Source organism: Pinus tabuliformis, chromosome Q, assembly GCF_031772625.1.
Source record: "Pinus tabuliformis cultivar Carrire ecotype Pingquan chromosome Q, CPIR1, whole genome shotgun sequence".
Taxonomy (NCBI): Eukaryota; Viridiplantae; Streptophyta; class Pinopsida; order Pinales; family Pinaceae; genus Pinus; species Pinus tabuliformis.
Genome location: NC_142296.1, coordinates 224,325,704 through 224,343,783, shown reverse-complemented (window position 1 = coordinate 224,343,783; position 18,080 = coordinate 224,325,704). Strand labels below are relative to the sequence as shown.

The 18,080-nt window shown below is 38.4% G+C and overlaps 1 protein-coding gene across 4 annotated transcripts in view; it reads left to right on the top strand.

Moving 5' to 3' along the window:
* The first annotated feature begins 284 nt into the window (after positions 1 to 284).
* Positions 285 to 18,080, top strand: part of LOC149219004 (28 kDa ribonucleoprotein, chloroplastic-like) — a 56,756-nt gene continuing 38,960 nt past the window's right edge. For 2 of the 4 annotated variants that reach the window (XM_089384218.1, XM_089384217.1), the window contains exons 1-4: positions 285 to 862; positions 1,151 to 1,252; positions 1,362 to 1,646; positions 2,303 to 2,353. In XM_089384218.1, the coding sequence (XP_089240344.1) occupies positions 374 to 862; positions 1,151 to 1,252; positions 1,362 to 1,646; positions 2,303 to 2,353 (927 nt within the window). In that variant the 5' untranslated portion in view covers positions 285 to 373. Of the gene's footprint in view, positions 863 to 1,150; positions 1,253 to 1,361; positions 1,647 to 2,302; positions 2,385 to 18,080 lie in introns of all 4 variants that reach the window. The other 2 variants (XM_089384219.1, XM_089384220.1) reach the window with 2 other exon arrangements.

Below are 18,080 nucleotides of genomic sequence, written 5' to 3'. Positions count from 1 at the left end.
AATCGGCAGGAATTTATTGGAATCGCAAGTTTGATAGCTAGTTTCTGCACAATGAAAGCATCCCATGGGTTTTTAAGGGTGCTGAATCCAAATATGCAGTTAAAAAACCATTTTAACTGCAACAAATCAAGATTCAACCTCAATTTCTTCCGCCGGATTCCGTCACCAAAATCTCCAAAAAATCGCATTATAGACAACTCCTTTTTAATATCATCAACCTAATTAATCAAAACTTCTGAAATTGTTATTTTATTCTATAAAACTAAAACTAGATATATATCTTAGTCTCTTAAACAGGGCAGAGGAAGGAGAGACGAGGTTCGGGGTGTTTGAAAAGCAAGAAAAGGGACAATGAGCGTAAATTACGGTACAAATGACCTTATCCCTTTCCATTCGTACCAGAACTCTCTCCAGATATTTGTACCAGAACTCTCTCCAGAGTGACATCCCTGCTGATAAGATGGCAGCTTCTTCATGTTATTGTGCGCCAGTGAATACCCATCCCAATCGCAATCTGAATTACAGACTCAATTCTCTTCCTTCCTTGAGGATTCCATCTGTAAAAATATCAACGCTACCCCATTGTTCTGTCCAGCTGTCCCATCTCATCGCTAGCAGAAACGCGTTCAGAATCACAGCATTAACTCAAGAAGAAATTCAAACTACAGAGCAATCAGAACCCGAAGAAGAAGAAACAAATGCAGTGCAACAGCCCAAGGACAACACAGGGCAAAAACCAGAAAACGAAAAAGAGCCATCTTCCAACAGAACTAAACTCTATGTGGGCAATCTCCCTAGGAGCTGTGACAATGCATATCTTACTCATCTCTTTCAAAAGTTCGGAACTGTAGAGTCTGTAGAGGTAATTCTCATATATATATATATATATATATGTTTACTTGATGGCTATTTTCTTTTTAAGGGTTTTTAGAGACTGACCTAGTCAGGGGCTCTTTTTATAACGAAAGTTGAAAAGTGAATCTTGTTGAAAGATGCCGGGTTTTAAACTTTCTGTGGTTGAACATCTCGGTTTTAGTAGGATAGAATATTAAGAGGGATATAATTGCAATTTTTTTTTTCATATTTAATTTTTACCAGGATGGGCACCGAGGAAGTGTACACTGATTTCTAACCAACGTGTTGGCAACAGGTCGCCCGGAGTCAGGAAACCGGTGTAAGTCGAGGATTTGCTTTTGTCACAATGAGCACCGTTGTAGAAGCCAAGGCAGCCATTGAAAAACTGCAAGGCTCTGTAAGTGGCAATTTAGTTTTTGGATTGCTTTTCTTTTTTAAATCATATAGGCTTGCAGATGCATTTTAGAGATTGAATTCCAGTTGCTTGTTGTATTTTGAAAATGAAGGACTTGGGTGGACGTGATATGATTGTAAACTTTCCAGCAGCAGTGCTATCCAAGGGAAAGAAGGGTGAGGACGCATATGTTGAGACTCCATACCAATTGTATGTTGGTAACCTTGCCTGGTCAGTGAAGGAGGAGACCCTGAGAGATTTGTTTAGTGAAATTGGGAATGTCTTAGGTGCGAAAGTCGTTTATAATCGTAAAGATGGAGTGCCTCGTGCCTTTGGTTTTGTTTCTTTAGCCTCACAATCAGAAGTGGAGGCTGCCATTGCTTCATTGCACGGGAAGGTAATCGATCAGACTTTATTCTTTCATTAATTTTTATTTTTTTTGAAGTGCTTAGAGAAGCATGCCCCAACATGATCCAAAGAGTGGACTTCTTTCAGCGTAGGTGTTAAGTGTGAGAGGTATCTAATACTATATATTATGCCAAAATAACCCGGGACTTGCACGGGGCCCGATCCCCTTTGAAACTTAAACTCATGCTATATAGGTGGGGCAGACTACAGCCAGAAGGGAACACTTCGTCCACCTCATTAGTGAATCAATGGCCTGTTGGCACAGTTCTAGACTTTGACTTTTGTAGGTTGACAGGAGATGAATATATGATTCCACGCTACCAAATATTGCTCCTGTGAAGAGTCAAAAGTAATAAGAAAGATAATGAAATTATGGAAAAAGGCAACATGGTTTCAATAGTTCATTCATAACATTTACTGCATCCTGTAATAGGAAATATAGCTTACTGTTATCGTCTGCTTTCCATCATTATCTTCTGTCTGTGCTCCTTCGAAATTTTTAACATGCACTCTTTCAACTATTTAAAGTGGTTAGGCTGCTATTATGTAGAGGGACAATCTGCTTTGTCGAGCATTTTCAATTCATGATGCTAGTTGTGTCAACATGTTTCATTGAACTAAACTTCATGTTTTATGATGATGTAGGAGTTTCATGGACGAAATCTGGTGGTGAGACAAGTCAGAGCAACGAACAAAGTATTATCACATGTGCCTATTCCTAAAAAAAGTACTGCTTTTCATCAGACACTCTTTTTGTAAAGACTATATATTTAACTAGGATCTTGAGAAGATGGTGCATAGGATCATTTTATCCTTGTGATTGAAATTCACGGTTTAGTATTATACATGAGGCAAAAGGTCTGGTGTGTACTCTTTGTCGACTGCATTTATACCCTGAGAATTTTGCTTATCATATGTAGTGCAGAAGGCTTGGACTAGTAGTAGGCATTCATTTGCAACCAGAGGTAGTTACAATACTAAAACACAGCTGTTTTGAAAATATAATAGTTCTTGAGAGCAATGGCTGTGGCTTGTTGCATACCCTACCAAAATTCCTGCAAATACTTGTTTAAAAGCAACATATACCTTTCGAGAATCAAGACTTAATAATTGATTTTTTTTAAATTACATGTCATTGATGATAATTTTCATACTGGCATGCAAATTGATTATCACCTCTGCCTGTCAATCCAAAACATGATCACGGTTCAGGTTTGACGCTGCCGTTCATAAACATTTTATAAATAGGTCAAACCTTTTCACACCATCATTGAATGTTAGTCTGAAAGTGGAAGAGAAAGGATACTTATATAAGATGACCTTCAATGATACATGGAACCATAAGGCATAGCAGTCAAAATGGCAGAATTCAGCCATCAGTCTGCACTACCAAAAACAGAAGAAAGTATTTTACTCGCTCATAATTACCAAGTTGAACGATGAGAGAAGGAGCAAAACTGAAGGTGAACTCCAAACCTATGTCACACGGTTCGGGTTCGAATTCGAGTTCGGCAATGATTAAGTTTGATTTGAATTCGGAGTTTCCGATGAGGTTCGGCATTAAGTTCAACTATACATATTTTTCTATATATATATAATATAAAACTATCAAAAATCAAAATCCATCAATAAACAAATAGGAGTAAGAATTCTGATTAATAAACATACATAAATAACTTAATCATAGTAGCATCTAATTATCAATGGCATTAGTTAAATATAAACATACACCATAGTAGTTTGCAAATGTAATAAGAAATGGCATATTTTTCAATCTTCAAAATTTAAAGGAATTTCTATAATGTCAAATACTTGTAATTTCTGAAAAAATCACAAAATTAAAACAGAATCAAAATTTAAACATACAAATTACAATACAACTATATTGCAAAATCATGGAGAACATATTCAAATTTTGAAATTTAAAAAATGAAGTCAATAATGAAGTAGTGGTTCTATTGTGTTAAGTTTAGGTATGTTCTATGCTTAGAGAAATTTATTTCAATTTTCACAATTAGCTCAATATCTTTAGCAATCACATCAGCATTAAAGTAAACTGTAGATAGAACATAAACATAAATCGCAAAAGACAAGCCAAGGCAAGAGGACACAAGATGTGGTGCTAGCCAAGGAAAAACCCCAATGTGGGGAAACCCTTGATCAATTCTTCTTATATGTTCTTCAATAGTTCAGCAGAGAGAGAGAGAGAGATAGTACATTTACAACAGAAGTCAATACTTCGACTAATATATTATCTCTACATGAGATTAGTTGAAGACATGCTGCTTCAACTGATTCTCCAAGGTGACTCATTCACCTATCATGTGCTGCATCTTGTCCATATGCTACACCTCACCGTGTTGCACCATGCTGCACCCATCATCACAATACTGGACCTCATGCTGTTGTTGTCCCAGTGTATACCTAGTGCCATGACTGCACCATGTTATGCTCATGTGCTTGCTGCACCATTGCTGCTTTGTGTCCTAGCTGCATCAAGTACTATACTGCTGTCCCATACAACACTCTACTTGTAGTTGTCCATGCTTTACCATGCTACTGCTGTCCATGATTCTTCATGCTTGCAGCTGTCCCATGTTGCATCATGTTTTACCATGCATGCTATAATACCTCATCATTGCCATGCTGTCCCATTGCAGCACCTATGTCTAGCAATACTGATCATATGTATTGCTGCCCATTGTTGTTATGATTGTGTGTAGGTTAGGGCTACTACACAGTGAGGAGATGAGTCCTTTTAGGACTGCAGTTTATCTTGAAGAGCTTTCTCTCATGCCACACTGCCCTTTGAAGGTGTTGTCCACCCTTGACAGTCCTTGACACAACCTTAGCTGTGTGCTCTGGCTTGCAGCCTAGCACAACAGCTAGCTGTAGCACTCCGCCTTCCCAAATGATACCCAAACAACAACGTTTCTTTCCTCATGAACTCGGGCAAGCTGACAACACTTACCTGCACTCAAACGCATACATATACAACCCTGAATCTCTCCTCCTTGTGACTGCGGCTTCCCTGTCTTGCTGCTGTCCATGCCCACGTTGCTTCATGCTATGATAAGGTCCCTTCTGCTGTGGATGAAGTCCTTCTTATGCTGCGACTAAGGCCTTGACTCAGGGCTCCTCTTGACAACAGTTTAGGGCTTCCTCTTGACAGTGGTTTCGGGATCCCATTAGCTATGGATAAGGGCCTTCCTTTGCTGCGGTTAGAGCTCCCTTTGCTACGGATTAGAGCCTTCCCTTTGTTGCGGATTAGGGCTCCCTTTGTCGTGGATTAGAGCCTTCCCTTTGCTGCGGATTAGGGCTCCCTTTGTGGTGGATTAGAGCCTTTGCTTCACTGCGGATTAGGGCTCCCTTTGTTGTGCATTAGAACTCCAATTGACTGCAACTAGGGCTTCTTAGATCTGCGGCCAGATCTCCTCCAAGACTGCGGCTAGGGCTCTCCTAGATGACTGCGTCTAGGGCTCTTTTAGATGACCCTCTCCACTGCGTCTTCCTTGAGAGAAGACAAACCCAAAACAAGTGGAGGGAGGGAGATCATGAGAGTTGTGTTCTCAAATGATTCAAGGCACCTTTGTTTATAAAAAAACGTGGAGCACATGAGGGGTTTATTTGGTTATTGGCCGACCTTGACGAATTGTTCCATAACACAAATAAATTCATATCTCTATGAATACTTATCGGAATCGGATGATCTTTAGATCAATCATGCACCTCTCGATGAGAGGGATCTAAGAAAAATATCAGCTACCATTAATAAGATGACCCACATGGAGTTTGGCCCTAGTTGCAAATTTTAACATATTGGCATTGTTTCTAGCAATGTTTGAGGTCCCTATGAACTGAGCCATCAGCTAGGCTAATTGTTGTTGTCCTTGAGCTAACACCCGGGGTATTACTTGTTTCCTTTGAATCAACTGTTGTCCTTGTTGTTTCCCCTGCAATAACAAGTTACTCATTTCTTATTGTCCATGAATTATTGCATTCAGTAAGATAACAGGATCCTGTTCTCCTTGCTTGGTTCTATCTTCTGGAAGCATGCAAAACTCATACACACACAGCTGGCAGGATCCCCAACTCTAATATCATTGTGTTGTCCAAAGGAAAATTTTCCCTAGGGTTTGCTTCAAATAAATAGGGTTTCCAATAAAAATCATTCAATACTGAAACAAACAACACATTTAGTAGTACAGTATGACATGATCTACACCAATATCATTGTTCATTTAACAACATATAATGTGATGGTCCATCTAACACAATATTGTAGTTCAACCAATCAACAACAAGTTCAAAATTCAACAAAATGTAACCAATGAACAATTGTAGCCTATCTACCAATGATCTGAACTGTCTATACAAATCCGCAAACTGAAAGTAATACACAACTTGTTTCCTTGCAAGTTCTGACCAAAAATACAATTAACCTAGGATTACTGGACAAGCCGAATTTCCTTAGGATGTTGACCATCTGATAGAAAGGATGATCAAATTCCGCTCCAAGATCTATTGAATCCACCATCTAATTACCTCAGGAAGCTTCTTCAAAATCTGTCTCAGGAGGTTCTGGTCTTCCATAGGCTCTAAACAGTCCACCAAAAAACCTCAGGGAGATTCGATTGAAGGAATTTTGTTCATGCTCAGAACTCTCAGACTGTTTCAAAAGGATGTTGGTCTGTGTCAAGAGGACTTCGCATAAGTTCAATTGTAGAGGGGTTTTAGCCAACCTTAGAGAATTTGGGCTGTTGCCTTAGGGGATTTTCGGTTGCTTTAGAGGTTTCAACCTATTGATCTCAGAAGAATCTCAGTTGCCTTATGAGTTGATGGACACTTGACTAAACTGAGAGGGGGGGTGAATCAATTTAGTCCATTCATGGACATTAAAATTCTTTTCTTTTAACTGATTAACCGAAACATTAAGTGAGCAGCCTAGCAAATAATAACTAGCAGATTTAATATGTGAACAAGAAGTAATAAGTAAACCAAAACATCACATCAACACATAATAGCAACACATATGGACACCAGATATAAGTGGAAACCCATAAAGGGAGAAAACCATAGCTTTGTTATTGTTGTGATGCAAAGGCATGCTCTTACTCTTTTTTTCATATGATTTTATGTAGGCTCCAATCTATAGGAGGCTACTACTTTAATTTTTCTACAAGCTACAAGATGCAAGGAAGCTCCAACTCCCATAAGTTTTTTGTAAGGTACAACCCACAGGAGGCTCCTACCTCAACAGGCTCCAACTTGATCTTTATCAAGCCACAACTTGAAAGGAGACCACGATCCCCTCATACAAAATGAAAACAATACGCTGGTTTACCTAGTCTGCAACTTTGCATATCTCCATCTTTGATTCTGATTCTTCTTCTCCTTAAATATGCATCACATCTGCTCTATATGTGCCAGGTAACTAACGCATAACACCTCAATCAGCTCTCACCTTCTCTAACTCTCTAACTCCTCAACTCTCCAACCTTATACGAATTTATAAATGAACTTTGATGGCTGTAAGTATTCCACACACACAAATTTGAAATGACAAAACTTGTCTCTTTGCATTCTAAAGGTGTCTCTTCAATTCCAAGATTGTTTAAACTCTTGAATATTAAAATACATAAAAGTAATTTCATCATGTCCAAATGTGATGCATTCATATTCTAATAGCCTTGCACCACAATATTCCTCATGTCTTTGCTTTTGCCTTTGCCTTGCATCACAACTATTTTCTTGCTTTTACCTTTGCCTTGCATCTCACTCATCATATGCATACATGTTTACAATTAGCCACTACTCCATATGCACATAATTTGCCTCACTAATTAGCATCAATTAGCATATGTAAACACAAGCAGCCTTTAACCAACACCCTTCGCAGCATAACAAACATATGAAAGCAATTTTTAACAATATGTTCTCCAACAATACCTGCATCAACACAAGCAAGCCATCAACAATACATGTTCTACTGTGCATACATTAATTGTGCATATGCCATCATACTTTGTTGCTGCTTTATTCTGCAAAGCCATCAAAAGATAATAGACATGCCTTGTTGCACCTATTGTTCCTTTGCCATCACATGTTTGTATTGCATTCTCATCAAGCATCAACAACATGCAACTTAACCTCTTGCTGTCAAACATCATTGCAACATACCTACTTTGTTGCTCCTATTGTTCCTTTGCTACTCCTTTGCCATCTGATCTTTGTTACTTCTTTGCCTTGTTGTTGCTCCTTTGCCATCAATGACAACAATGCCATTAGGTGTGTCATCCTTCTGCCTCAGAGAAGTTTCGACTTGCTACAAAGAATCTGTCTAGACTTAAATGAGTTCAATTTGCCTTTACCTCAAATTTCTCCACCACGGAATTCATTGTCTTCAAATAGATGGTTTCCTTGTTTGCTAGAACAAAATAGAAAAGATAAAGACAAAAGTACTAACTACGGTGGAATCTTTCACCATCGAATTTAGTAGGAGAAATGGGGCCTTAAAACCCTCAAAGCCACAACTCAAGAAGATAGATGTATTTGATCCGCAATGTATGATGATTGATTTTATCTCAGCTCTTCTCTATTTATAGATTTCACTATGGGCTCCAAAATGTGAGGAGTTGTGGGTACAACCCCAATTTTGGGTTTTTTTGCCCTAGATGACCCAATTTTTGCACAATATTGCCCCAAAATTGGAAAAATTAGGTTTTTACTCCTTTATCAAGAATATAGCCTATGATGTTGGATAGGCTATTTCATCTTCCATTAGCCCATCAATTTGGAGAGGACATTATAGGCATAATTACTAAATGTGTTGTAATTTTCTTCTCCAAAATTAATACAAAATGTTTTTTCTATGAAAAACAAAATCAAGCAATAGACAAAATGACAATTTCAACTGCCTATATTAGAAAACCATCAAGCAGGTTATAGGATTTAGAGAAGTGTGGACACCTTCAATAGATACCAAAAATAAGGCAATTGCATAACAAATTTGAAATTAGGCAGAATAGTATGATTAACAACATTCTTATATTTATAGTTTGGAGCAATGTCACAAGGTTTGCTGAAATTGAACCTTGAGGTTCAAAATTCAGCGAACCCCCAAAAAAAATTCAGATTCATTTAGGTTCGTTGAACATGAAATCCAAACACGAAGGTCGAACTGATCGAATTCAAACCTAATCAAATTCGAACATCAAGTCCAACCTGATCGAATTTGAACCTCAAGTCGAACCTAAAGTCGAATTTGGTAAAGGAAATTGAGGTTTGTGCTTATGGATTATAACCTATGTCACACGGTTCGGGTTCGACAATGATTAAGTTCGATTCGAATTCGAATTTTCCGATGGGGTTCGGCATTAAGTTCGACTATACATATTTTTTAACATCTATATATATATATATATATACATATATATATATATATATATATATATATATATATATATATATATATATATGACATAAAATAATAGAGCGAGTACACTAACACTGAAGTTAGCTTGTGAAAATCTATCGACAACCATGGTAAATAAAGGCAAACCAGTGGCCACCGCATGAAACTAATTGGCGGGAAGCGAAACAAGAGAAAACCATGTGTTGCCCATGGTTTTTCTCATAAATCTTAAAACAACTGACAAAAACAACTTGAACTCTAACCTCGAACACCAAAAAAATTTAAAAAAATTATAAAATTCGCCTTCAGGTTCAAATTCGTTGAGGTTCAAATTTGAGGTTCGACTATGAGGTTTGCCGAACCTGAACAAATTTGAATTTTTTTTTGGGTTCCTCGAATTTTGAACCTCAAGGTTCAAATTTGGCGAACCCTGTGACATAGATTATAACTACTTGACATGATTGACTTCATTTTTTTAATTTCGAAATTTGAATATGTTCTCCATGATTTTGCAATATAGTTGTATTGTAATTTGTATGTTTAAATTTTGATTATGTTTAAATTTTGTGATTTTTTCAGAAATTACAAGTATTTGACATTATAGACATTCTTTTAAATTTTGAAGATTGAAAATATTGCCATTTCTTATTACATTTGCAAATTGCTATGGTGTATGTTTATATTTAACTAATGCCATTGATAATTAGACGCTACTATGCTTAAGTTATTTATGTATGTTTACTAATCAGAATTCTTACTCATATATGTTTATTGATTAATTTTGATTTTTGATAATTTTATATCATATCTATATATATCTATATATATAGAAAAATATGTATAGTTGAACTTAATGCCTAACCTCATCGACAACTCCGAATTCAAATCAAACTTAATCATTGCTGAACTCGAATTCGAACCCGAACTGTGACATAGGATATAAGAGAGCTAGGACATTCTTAGGGTACTCAAGGAAAACATGCATGCTGCCCATAACTGACAAAAGATGTACACAAGCCAACATCAAACATAACACGGTTTTGAGGTAGGAGACTTAGCCTTTTTGAGATTGTAGCCATATAGATGATCTACACTCAAGAAAAGCGGTGCAAAAAAACTAAAGCCAAGGTTTTATGGGCCTTACAAAGTTCTCTGAAGGATTGGCGAAGTGGCATATGAGTTGGAACTACCAAGACAAAGCATAATTCATAATGTTTTCCTTGTATCATGTCTCAAGAAGGCCGTTGAGTAGCAAGTCACTATTTCTATCGAATTGCCCCTGTTGGACGAAGAAGGGCAATTGGAGTTGATCCTAGAAGTAATCATGGTAGTACAAGAAAATAAACTAAGTGGCAGAGTAATTTCAAAATATCTTATTAGATGGAAGAATCATGGCTACTTGGAAGTAGGCAGCGGGAGTGGGGAGCGACGTTTTCAAAAGCTCCTGAGTTAGGAGCGATTTTGGGAGCGAATTTTATATAATATATATATATTTTGATGCATATATGTCAACAAAAGCATTTAAAATGATGAATTAGTGATAAAAAAACATAAAACATGGATTAAACCATATAACATCATTCATCTAGTAGTTATAATCTTCATCAACCACAAGTCCACAAATTACAAGTTCTCATTTATATAGCATGTAAGCGTCCACAAAACCAAAATAGCATCGAGTGCAATCCATCTCTAAACTGAAAATACGTCAACAAATAGACTCTATATGGCCTCTAACATCCAAAAAAATCATTCTACAACAAATACCTACATATCATCAAAATCATTTCCTCTCTTGGGATCTTTGTCATTAATATCTCTCTCTAAGCATTAACATAAGATAGAAAAAATGGAGCATGTCAAGTCATGATTTTGTTTGAGTAATGGGTACATTTTTAATAGGGTCATGATAGAGGAGTTCGACAACCAATGTCACTAACATCAAGGTACATAGAGGGAGGGCTTGGTGCTCTTGATTAAATACGAGTTCCATACTCTAGTATGTGACAAAATCCAATGGAAACATTACAATCTCCCCAATCCTGAAATCCTAAAAAACTGATAATTCCGCTGGATTTTGAGTGAGATCGAAAATTCTACTTTCTCCATATGAAATCCAATGAGGTCGGAACCACTCTCAAACCTCTTAAGTCATTTCATGGTAATGTTAAAAATTTAATTAAAATGATGAAAGTGAAAGATAAAGGAGAATGTCACTTTTACTTTAAGAACTTAATATTACTATGAATGGCATAATACTAGGTACATAAGCTTGAATATTAGGTTGCCCCACTCAAAAACTCTTGTTTCTTTGAAAAAAAATTGCATTTAGAACATCTTTGCGATTTTTTTTTGCAAAGAAAGCCAAGGAGTGAATTTTTTTTTGCGAGAGCGTGCTCTTGAAATTCACTCCCACTTGGAGGAGCGCGCTTCAGGAGAGGATTCGAGGGGGGGAGGGCTCCCCTGCAACGCTGGGAAGAATCTACTAGAAGAAGACACCACATGGGAGGGAGAACGAGTTTTACAACATCCCAATTTTCAATTGCTTGAGAGCAAGCAATTTTGGGAAGGGGGGAATGTAATGGCCTCTCCAAATTGATGGGATAATGCAGGACGAAATAACCTATCTGTCCTTGTAGGCTATAGTCTTGATAAAGGGGTAAAAACCTAAATTTTCCAATGTTGGGGCAACATTGTACAAAAGTTGGGTCAGCTGGTGCAAACAAACCCAAAATTGGGGGTTGCACCCACAACTCCTCACATTTTGTAGTCCATAGTGAAATCTATAAATAGAGAAGAGTTGAGATCAAATCAATCATCATCAATTGTGGATCAATTACATTTCTCTTCTCGAGTTGTGGCTTTGAGGGTTTTAAGACCTTGTTTCTCCTACTAATTTTGATTGTGAAAGATTCCACCCTAATTAGCAATTTTGTCTTTATCTTTTCTATTTGGCCTTGGCAAACTAAGAAACCATCTATTTGAAGACAACGAATTCTGTGGTGGAGAAATCTGAGGTAAAGGAAAATCAAACTCATCTAAGGCTACATGGAGTCTTTGTAGTAGGTTTATTACCCACCAAAAGTGGGCGATCCCATAGGAGAATTTTTCTCCTAATCATTGTTTTCTAGCCGACAGCCAACAACCCTTGACAACCACCTTGTAGCTAAATCAGTGTTGATAATATCGGTATCGGGAAAATATCGGCGAGGGTCCGGAAAATATCTTATCGGAAATATCGGCGAAAATATCGGCAAGCATAAAAAATGCATAATATATTCATTTTTTTTCAGATTTCTAAACATATAAAGCAATAACAACATGAACTAAACACATTGGCACATAAATATGAAGAAAACACTGATATATATGATGTCAAATAGAAATGATACATCAAACTTCAAAGGCGATACCAAATCCTGCTGATCCCTGATAGTGATAAATTGATAATTGTCCAATCAAGGACTCAAACAAAAATTAAAATAACATCACACATAGTGATAAATTGATAATTGTCCAATCAAGGACTCAAACAAAAATTAAAAGTCTAGAAATTAAGCATTTACAAGGCCGAAATCCTTATGTTAATGAGCAAGGTTCCGAGATCAAGTATTGAAGTCTGAAATCTATATTAAAATCTGAACAGTATCTCATTTCAGAAATCTGAGAACTTCAGGAGTCTGTACATTTTTATGGGTAATCAATTCAAGGAATAGAATATCTCATTATGGACTAAAAGAAGCCTTTTTCAAGCCCGCATAAAATTTACTTGTTGACTGATCAGGACCGAATTGTTTGAAAGCCTTATAAGCCTAGCTGAAAGGTCAAAAATTTGAAGCCACAGTCTCTTATGAAAAGGTACCAAGACTTCTGTTGAGAAAGGACAAAAATCTATGCACATATATCATATATGTATAAGAAATAGGCCTCAATAGTCACATAAAGCCGACCTGGAAGGACCATACAAAAACAAAGGTATGTGTAACTTGTTCATTTGTAAAGAACGTGATTCTTAGAAAATTAGTTGATTAACTCCTAGATAGTACATAATACATATGAAAAATCTCACTTGCTTCCGCTTGTCTAGGTCCCTAGGATTTGTAAATACTAATTTTCGATGGATCCAATGGAGTACAGGATCTCAGATACCTCTGAAATCTCGGTGGTGATTACAGTAAGTAATTACAAACTAGTAACAGTCGATTAAGATCTGTTCTGGTGAGTTGGTCATTGTAATATCCAAGGTGGTTTAGAATTTAGATATTGGTTGCCTAATATAAAATGAAACCTTAAGTGAAAATCTACATGAAAATATGGAAGCAGTCTTGTTGCTTGTGTCAAAGTGACATAACCCAGCTCAGAAAAGGAAGGCATAGAATAACTCAATCTCATAATTAATACAATGTAACCTTCTCACTGTCTCAGTGGTAAGTTGGTAACAGTCTCGAGTCTTGACATAGCTGTGACAATGAAGCTCTTGGTACAAGGAGAACACAGTCACAGTCTCGGTGAAAATCTCAGTGTAGGAAGAAAACATAGTTCTAGTCTCGGTGATGAAGATGATCTCAGGGATCCCACAGTAGCACACACAGTGAAAACATTAACAAAGTGACGGGAAAAGCAAAACACTATAACCATTTTATAACCCGATTAAACCTAACCCGCGATATTTACAGTCGTAGCGCGATATTTATGAAAATATCGCCGAAATTTCGGAAATCTCGCGAGAATTTAAAAACATGAAAATATCGCGCTATTTTCCAGCCGAAATTTCGTTTTCACCAAAATCGCGCGATATTTACGAATATCGCCGAAATATCGGCGATATTATCAACACTGAGCTAAATGATGTGCCATTTTATCTCTGCCACTTGCATCAACCATATGTTTCCTTGCCCATTTGTTAAGAGCACATGTTAGAAGGTGGGCAATCTGATCCAAAAGGTATGTTATTCATTATGCAATCGGGTGCTTATGCTTGTTTTTCATTTGGGCATTTGGCATGGATTATTGGGTGACTTGGAAAAAGGAAGGGTTTTGACCATGGTTTTGTTCCCTCACCTTAAATGGGGGGTTAATCTTCAATCCTAGTCTAGTGGGACCTCCCTTAATGACCCATGGCTTTAGGAAGGGCACTACTTGGGAAACCTTGATTGAGATAGCGTGGTCCCTTTTTCCCATTCTATACTATCACTTCCCTTCGTACATTGCAAGCCCTATACTCCACCTCCCATCTCTGGGTCCACTGGGTTCTATCACACCCCCTCCCCTTGTCCACATGTCTGGGTCGGGTCTGGAAACTTTTCCCTGGGAGGTTGATGCAGCGAAAATAAAAGTAAAATGCATATCAAGCATAAGCAAGAAACAAAAGAAAGAGAAGATTATAAAATGCAAAAGATGGTTGGGACATTAACAATAACACGTGGGCAAAAGCCAAGCATGAGCTCTACCCTTTATCATTATGGTCATTACCTGCTTCCTAGGGCCAATGTTGCCCTGCCACATTGTGGAAAGGAACCCTTGCATGTCCCAACTCCTGGTGGGTGATGAATTGCCCTACCACTAAGGGGGTAACCACTGCTACACATCATTCAAAGCATGCTCTCATTTCCTAGAGCTTCGAGCAGTAATGCAAAGAAAAATTAAGAAAAAACAAAAGGCAATAAGAGGGGTGGAAAACAAATGCTAGGGTATCTCATCCATCCATGATTGCTCCCCCTCACATTTGTACGCCCAGAATGTGGATTTCCTCATCATTGCTACCCCTTTAACCATGGAATATGGCCTTGAGACCCCTTTGCCCCAATCATTCCATCATTATTCACATGACACTTATTGATTGAAGGATGTACCAGGGACATGTCTTTACCCTTAGGCGTTGAGAACACCTAATAAGATCGTTCATTAGCCACTCCTACCTAGGGAGGTAACACTATTATGTGATCAAAGCCCCAAATTTGGTCAATTTGCTTGACTAACGAGCTTGGTCCACTTAGATGAACTAATGATTATTGTACCTAATGGTGAAGATGCAACACCGGATATTGTGCGTGATTGGCAGGTGGTTTTCTGTTAAAATTGGACAACTAGGTCCAAACTCCATGTTCTGATGCTCAGATTAAGAGGCTAATATTTTTGTTGGATTCCTCTTTCTGAGAGGTGTAAAATCCATATAAAAATAGTCTTAATCCGATGAGCAGAACTTATATTTTGAATTTATTATTCTTAATAAATTATATGTGCAAGGTCAGCCAGTTTTGTAATGTAGGCTCACATGCCCAACAGATGTGTCACACACCCTCATTGATGGATATATATACAGGAAAAGTTGGAGAGAATTTGAACACAACACAACTCACATCTTCCTCTCTCATCCTAAAAGTACGAGCTACCTGGAGGACGAATTTCAGCCACACGTGGGAAGGACGAAGAGGGTTTCTGCTGCTAGGGTTTCGCAGAAGTTTCAGGACAGCGTTGACTTTTGTAGAACTGACTTGGGTTGACTCATCTACTGGTTGGAGGGTTGTTGTGACACATGCTGGGCTGGCTGACCAAAGGAGACTTTGCTGGTTGAAGCATCCTGTTGACCGCCGAAACGAACACATACATTTTTCTTGTTTCTGATTTGTCTTCTGTAAGATCTGCTTATATGTTCTATCTGCATTTTGCTTATCTACTTGTATGATTGCTATGAGAAAAGTGAAATTGCTCTTAGCATAGAACATCTACAAAACTTTACATGGTATCAGAGCTGAGGTGAAGACAAACTCTATCTATAGCAATCATCATCGAAGAAAATGGATTCCTCTAAGCTGGAAGTCATCACTTGGAGTCATAAGCACAACCTCTTCATGTGTAGTCTCCTCCTCTCCACGTCTGGGTTTTTTGGTGAAGGAGAGAGACACCATGAATGATACGCTAGTCTTCAAGTGATGCCCTAGCTGCTGTACATTGCCCTAGCCGCAGAGATCTGAACGCAGTCAAGGGAGGCATTGTTACGCTGCACAAGAAGCCTTTATACGCTGCCTGTAGCAGCCTAAACGCAGACTTGTTCACGTAGTCAATGGAGGAAGAAGAGCCGCAGTCATCAAGCATAGAAGAATTCATAGGAGATCTGGCCGCAGTTGAAAGGAGACCTGTAGCTACCAAGCCAATACGCAGTGTGAAGGTTCACGTAGCCCTAAACTTCAGCCACGTCCCTAAACGCTGTAAAGGAGAAGACGTTATGTATGCACAGCACTATACGCTGTCATGATACGCATACGAAATTAAGGAAACTATACACACAACGTGGACATCTATACGCTCAGTTATGGACACTATACGCTGTCACCTTATACGCAGTCATGGACACTATACGTTGTCACCTTATACGCATACGCAGCAAGTCTATACGCTGTCACCTTATACGCAGTTATGGAAACTATACGTTGTCACCTTATACGCATACGCAACAAATCTATACGCTGTCATTATACGCAGCAATGGAGAATCTTTGCATAAGGGAGCCGCATCCGCAGCAAGGTATTGACTGCACCATGGTGCAGTCATGACACTCTCGGCATCCTGTAACGTTCGTTGATCTGGCAGCGTGGGATCTGGCAACATAGATCAGGAAGCGTGTATTAAATGATCTCGGCATAAGGACGCAGTCACCATGAATGAATACCCTCGACCTCCAACGATATACCTGTAGTTGATCTATTATAAAGCAGTTATACTACAGCATGGGATCCGTGTTAATGCCACGGAACTGTAGGTGACAGCGTGGTAAAATCCAACGTTGTCTATGAGAAGAAGCAGTCTTGACACCAGATCTTGGTGGTTCTTCTATAGATGTTTAAGTATATTGAATAACAGTATGAAGATAATCCAGTAACGTATCTATTGCAAACAGTGATCTGAATTACAAGAAGTGACAAGGGTAAGGATCTCGGTTGGATGAAAATCTCGAATGAAGGGACCGAGTTATCTCACACAACAGTCCTGAAATACAGTCTCGGTGAAATCTCAGTAAAGGATTTCGGTGCTATCTCAGGGACAAGGTCTTGTTACTATCTCAAGAAAAAGTCTCAGTGCTACCACAAAGGACAGTGACTTCAATTCGGTGTTGTAATTTCAGTTTCGGTGTTATTGCAGAAGGAGAGGTTCAGTGCCATTGTAGAGATAAACTCAGTGACCACAAGATTCGGTACTATTAGAGTGACCTCAGCTTGGTACCATCACATGACCACTATGAGAGGACGTTCTACTTCAACAACCTTAATGATGCATGAGATCAAGAGCAGCATGATGATGCATGATGCATATGCAGTGGTGCAGCTTGAGAACCTGATGTAGGATGATGATAGGTGAAGGAGTCACCTTGGAGGATCAGTTGAAGCAGAATGTCTTCAACTGATCTCATCGTTATATGAGATGATCTATGCTCAGATCTAGACAAGTCAAAGTGTTGACTTCTGTTGTAAATGTACACTCTCTCTCTTTCTCTGCTGCACTTTGAAGATAAAAGAAGAATTGATCAAGGGTTTCCCCACACAACTGATCTCATCCTTGGGGGGATGTTCTTACTATATGACATTTACTGATGACTTCTCTCGCAAAACCTGGATATACTTCTTGAAGAAGAAGGATGAGGCTTTCATGTGGTTCCGTACCTTCAAAGCCTCGGTGGAAAATATGACCGGAAAGAAGATCAAGATTTTGAGGACTGACAATGGCACTAAATATGAGTCAAATGAGTTCAAAGACTTTTGCAGAGAAGCTGGCATTAAGAGGGAGACTACCACTGCATATACTCCTGAGCAGAATGGTGTTGCTGAACGCAAGAATAGGACTATTGTGGAAGCTGCCCGTGACATGCTATGTGACCAGGGTCTTCCAAAGTTTCTGTGGGGAGAAGCTGCAAATACTGCTGTGTACATTCAAAACCGATGCCCTCATTCCGCTTTGGACTCCAAAACTCCCGAAGAGGTTTTCTCTGGTAAGAAACCTGATGTCTCACATTTT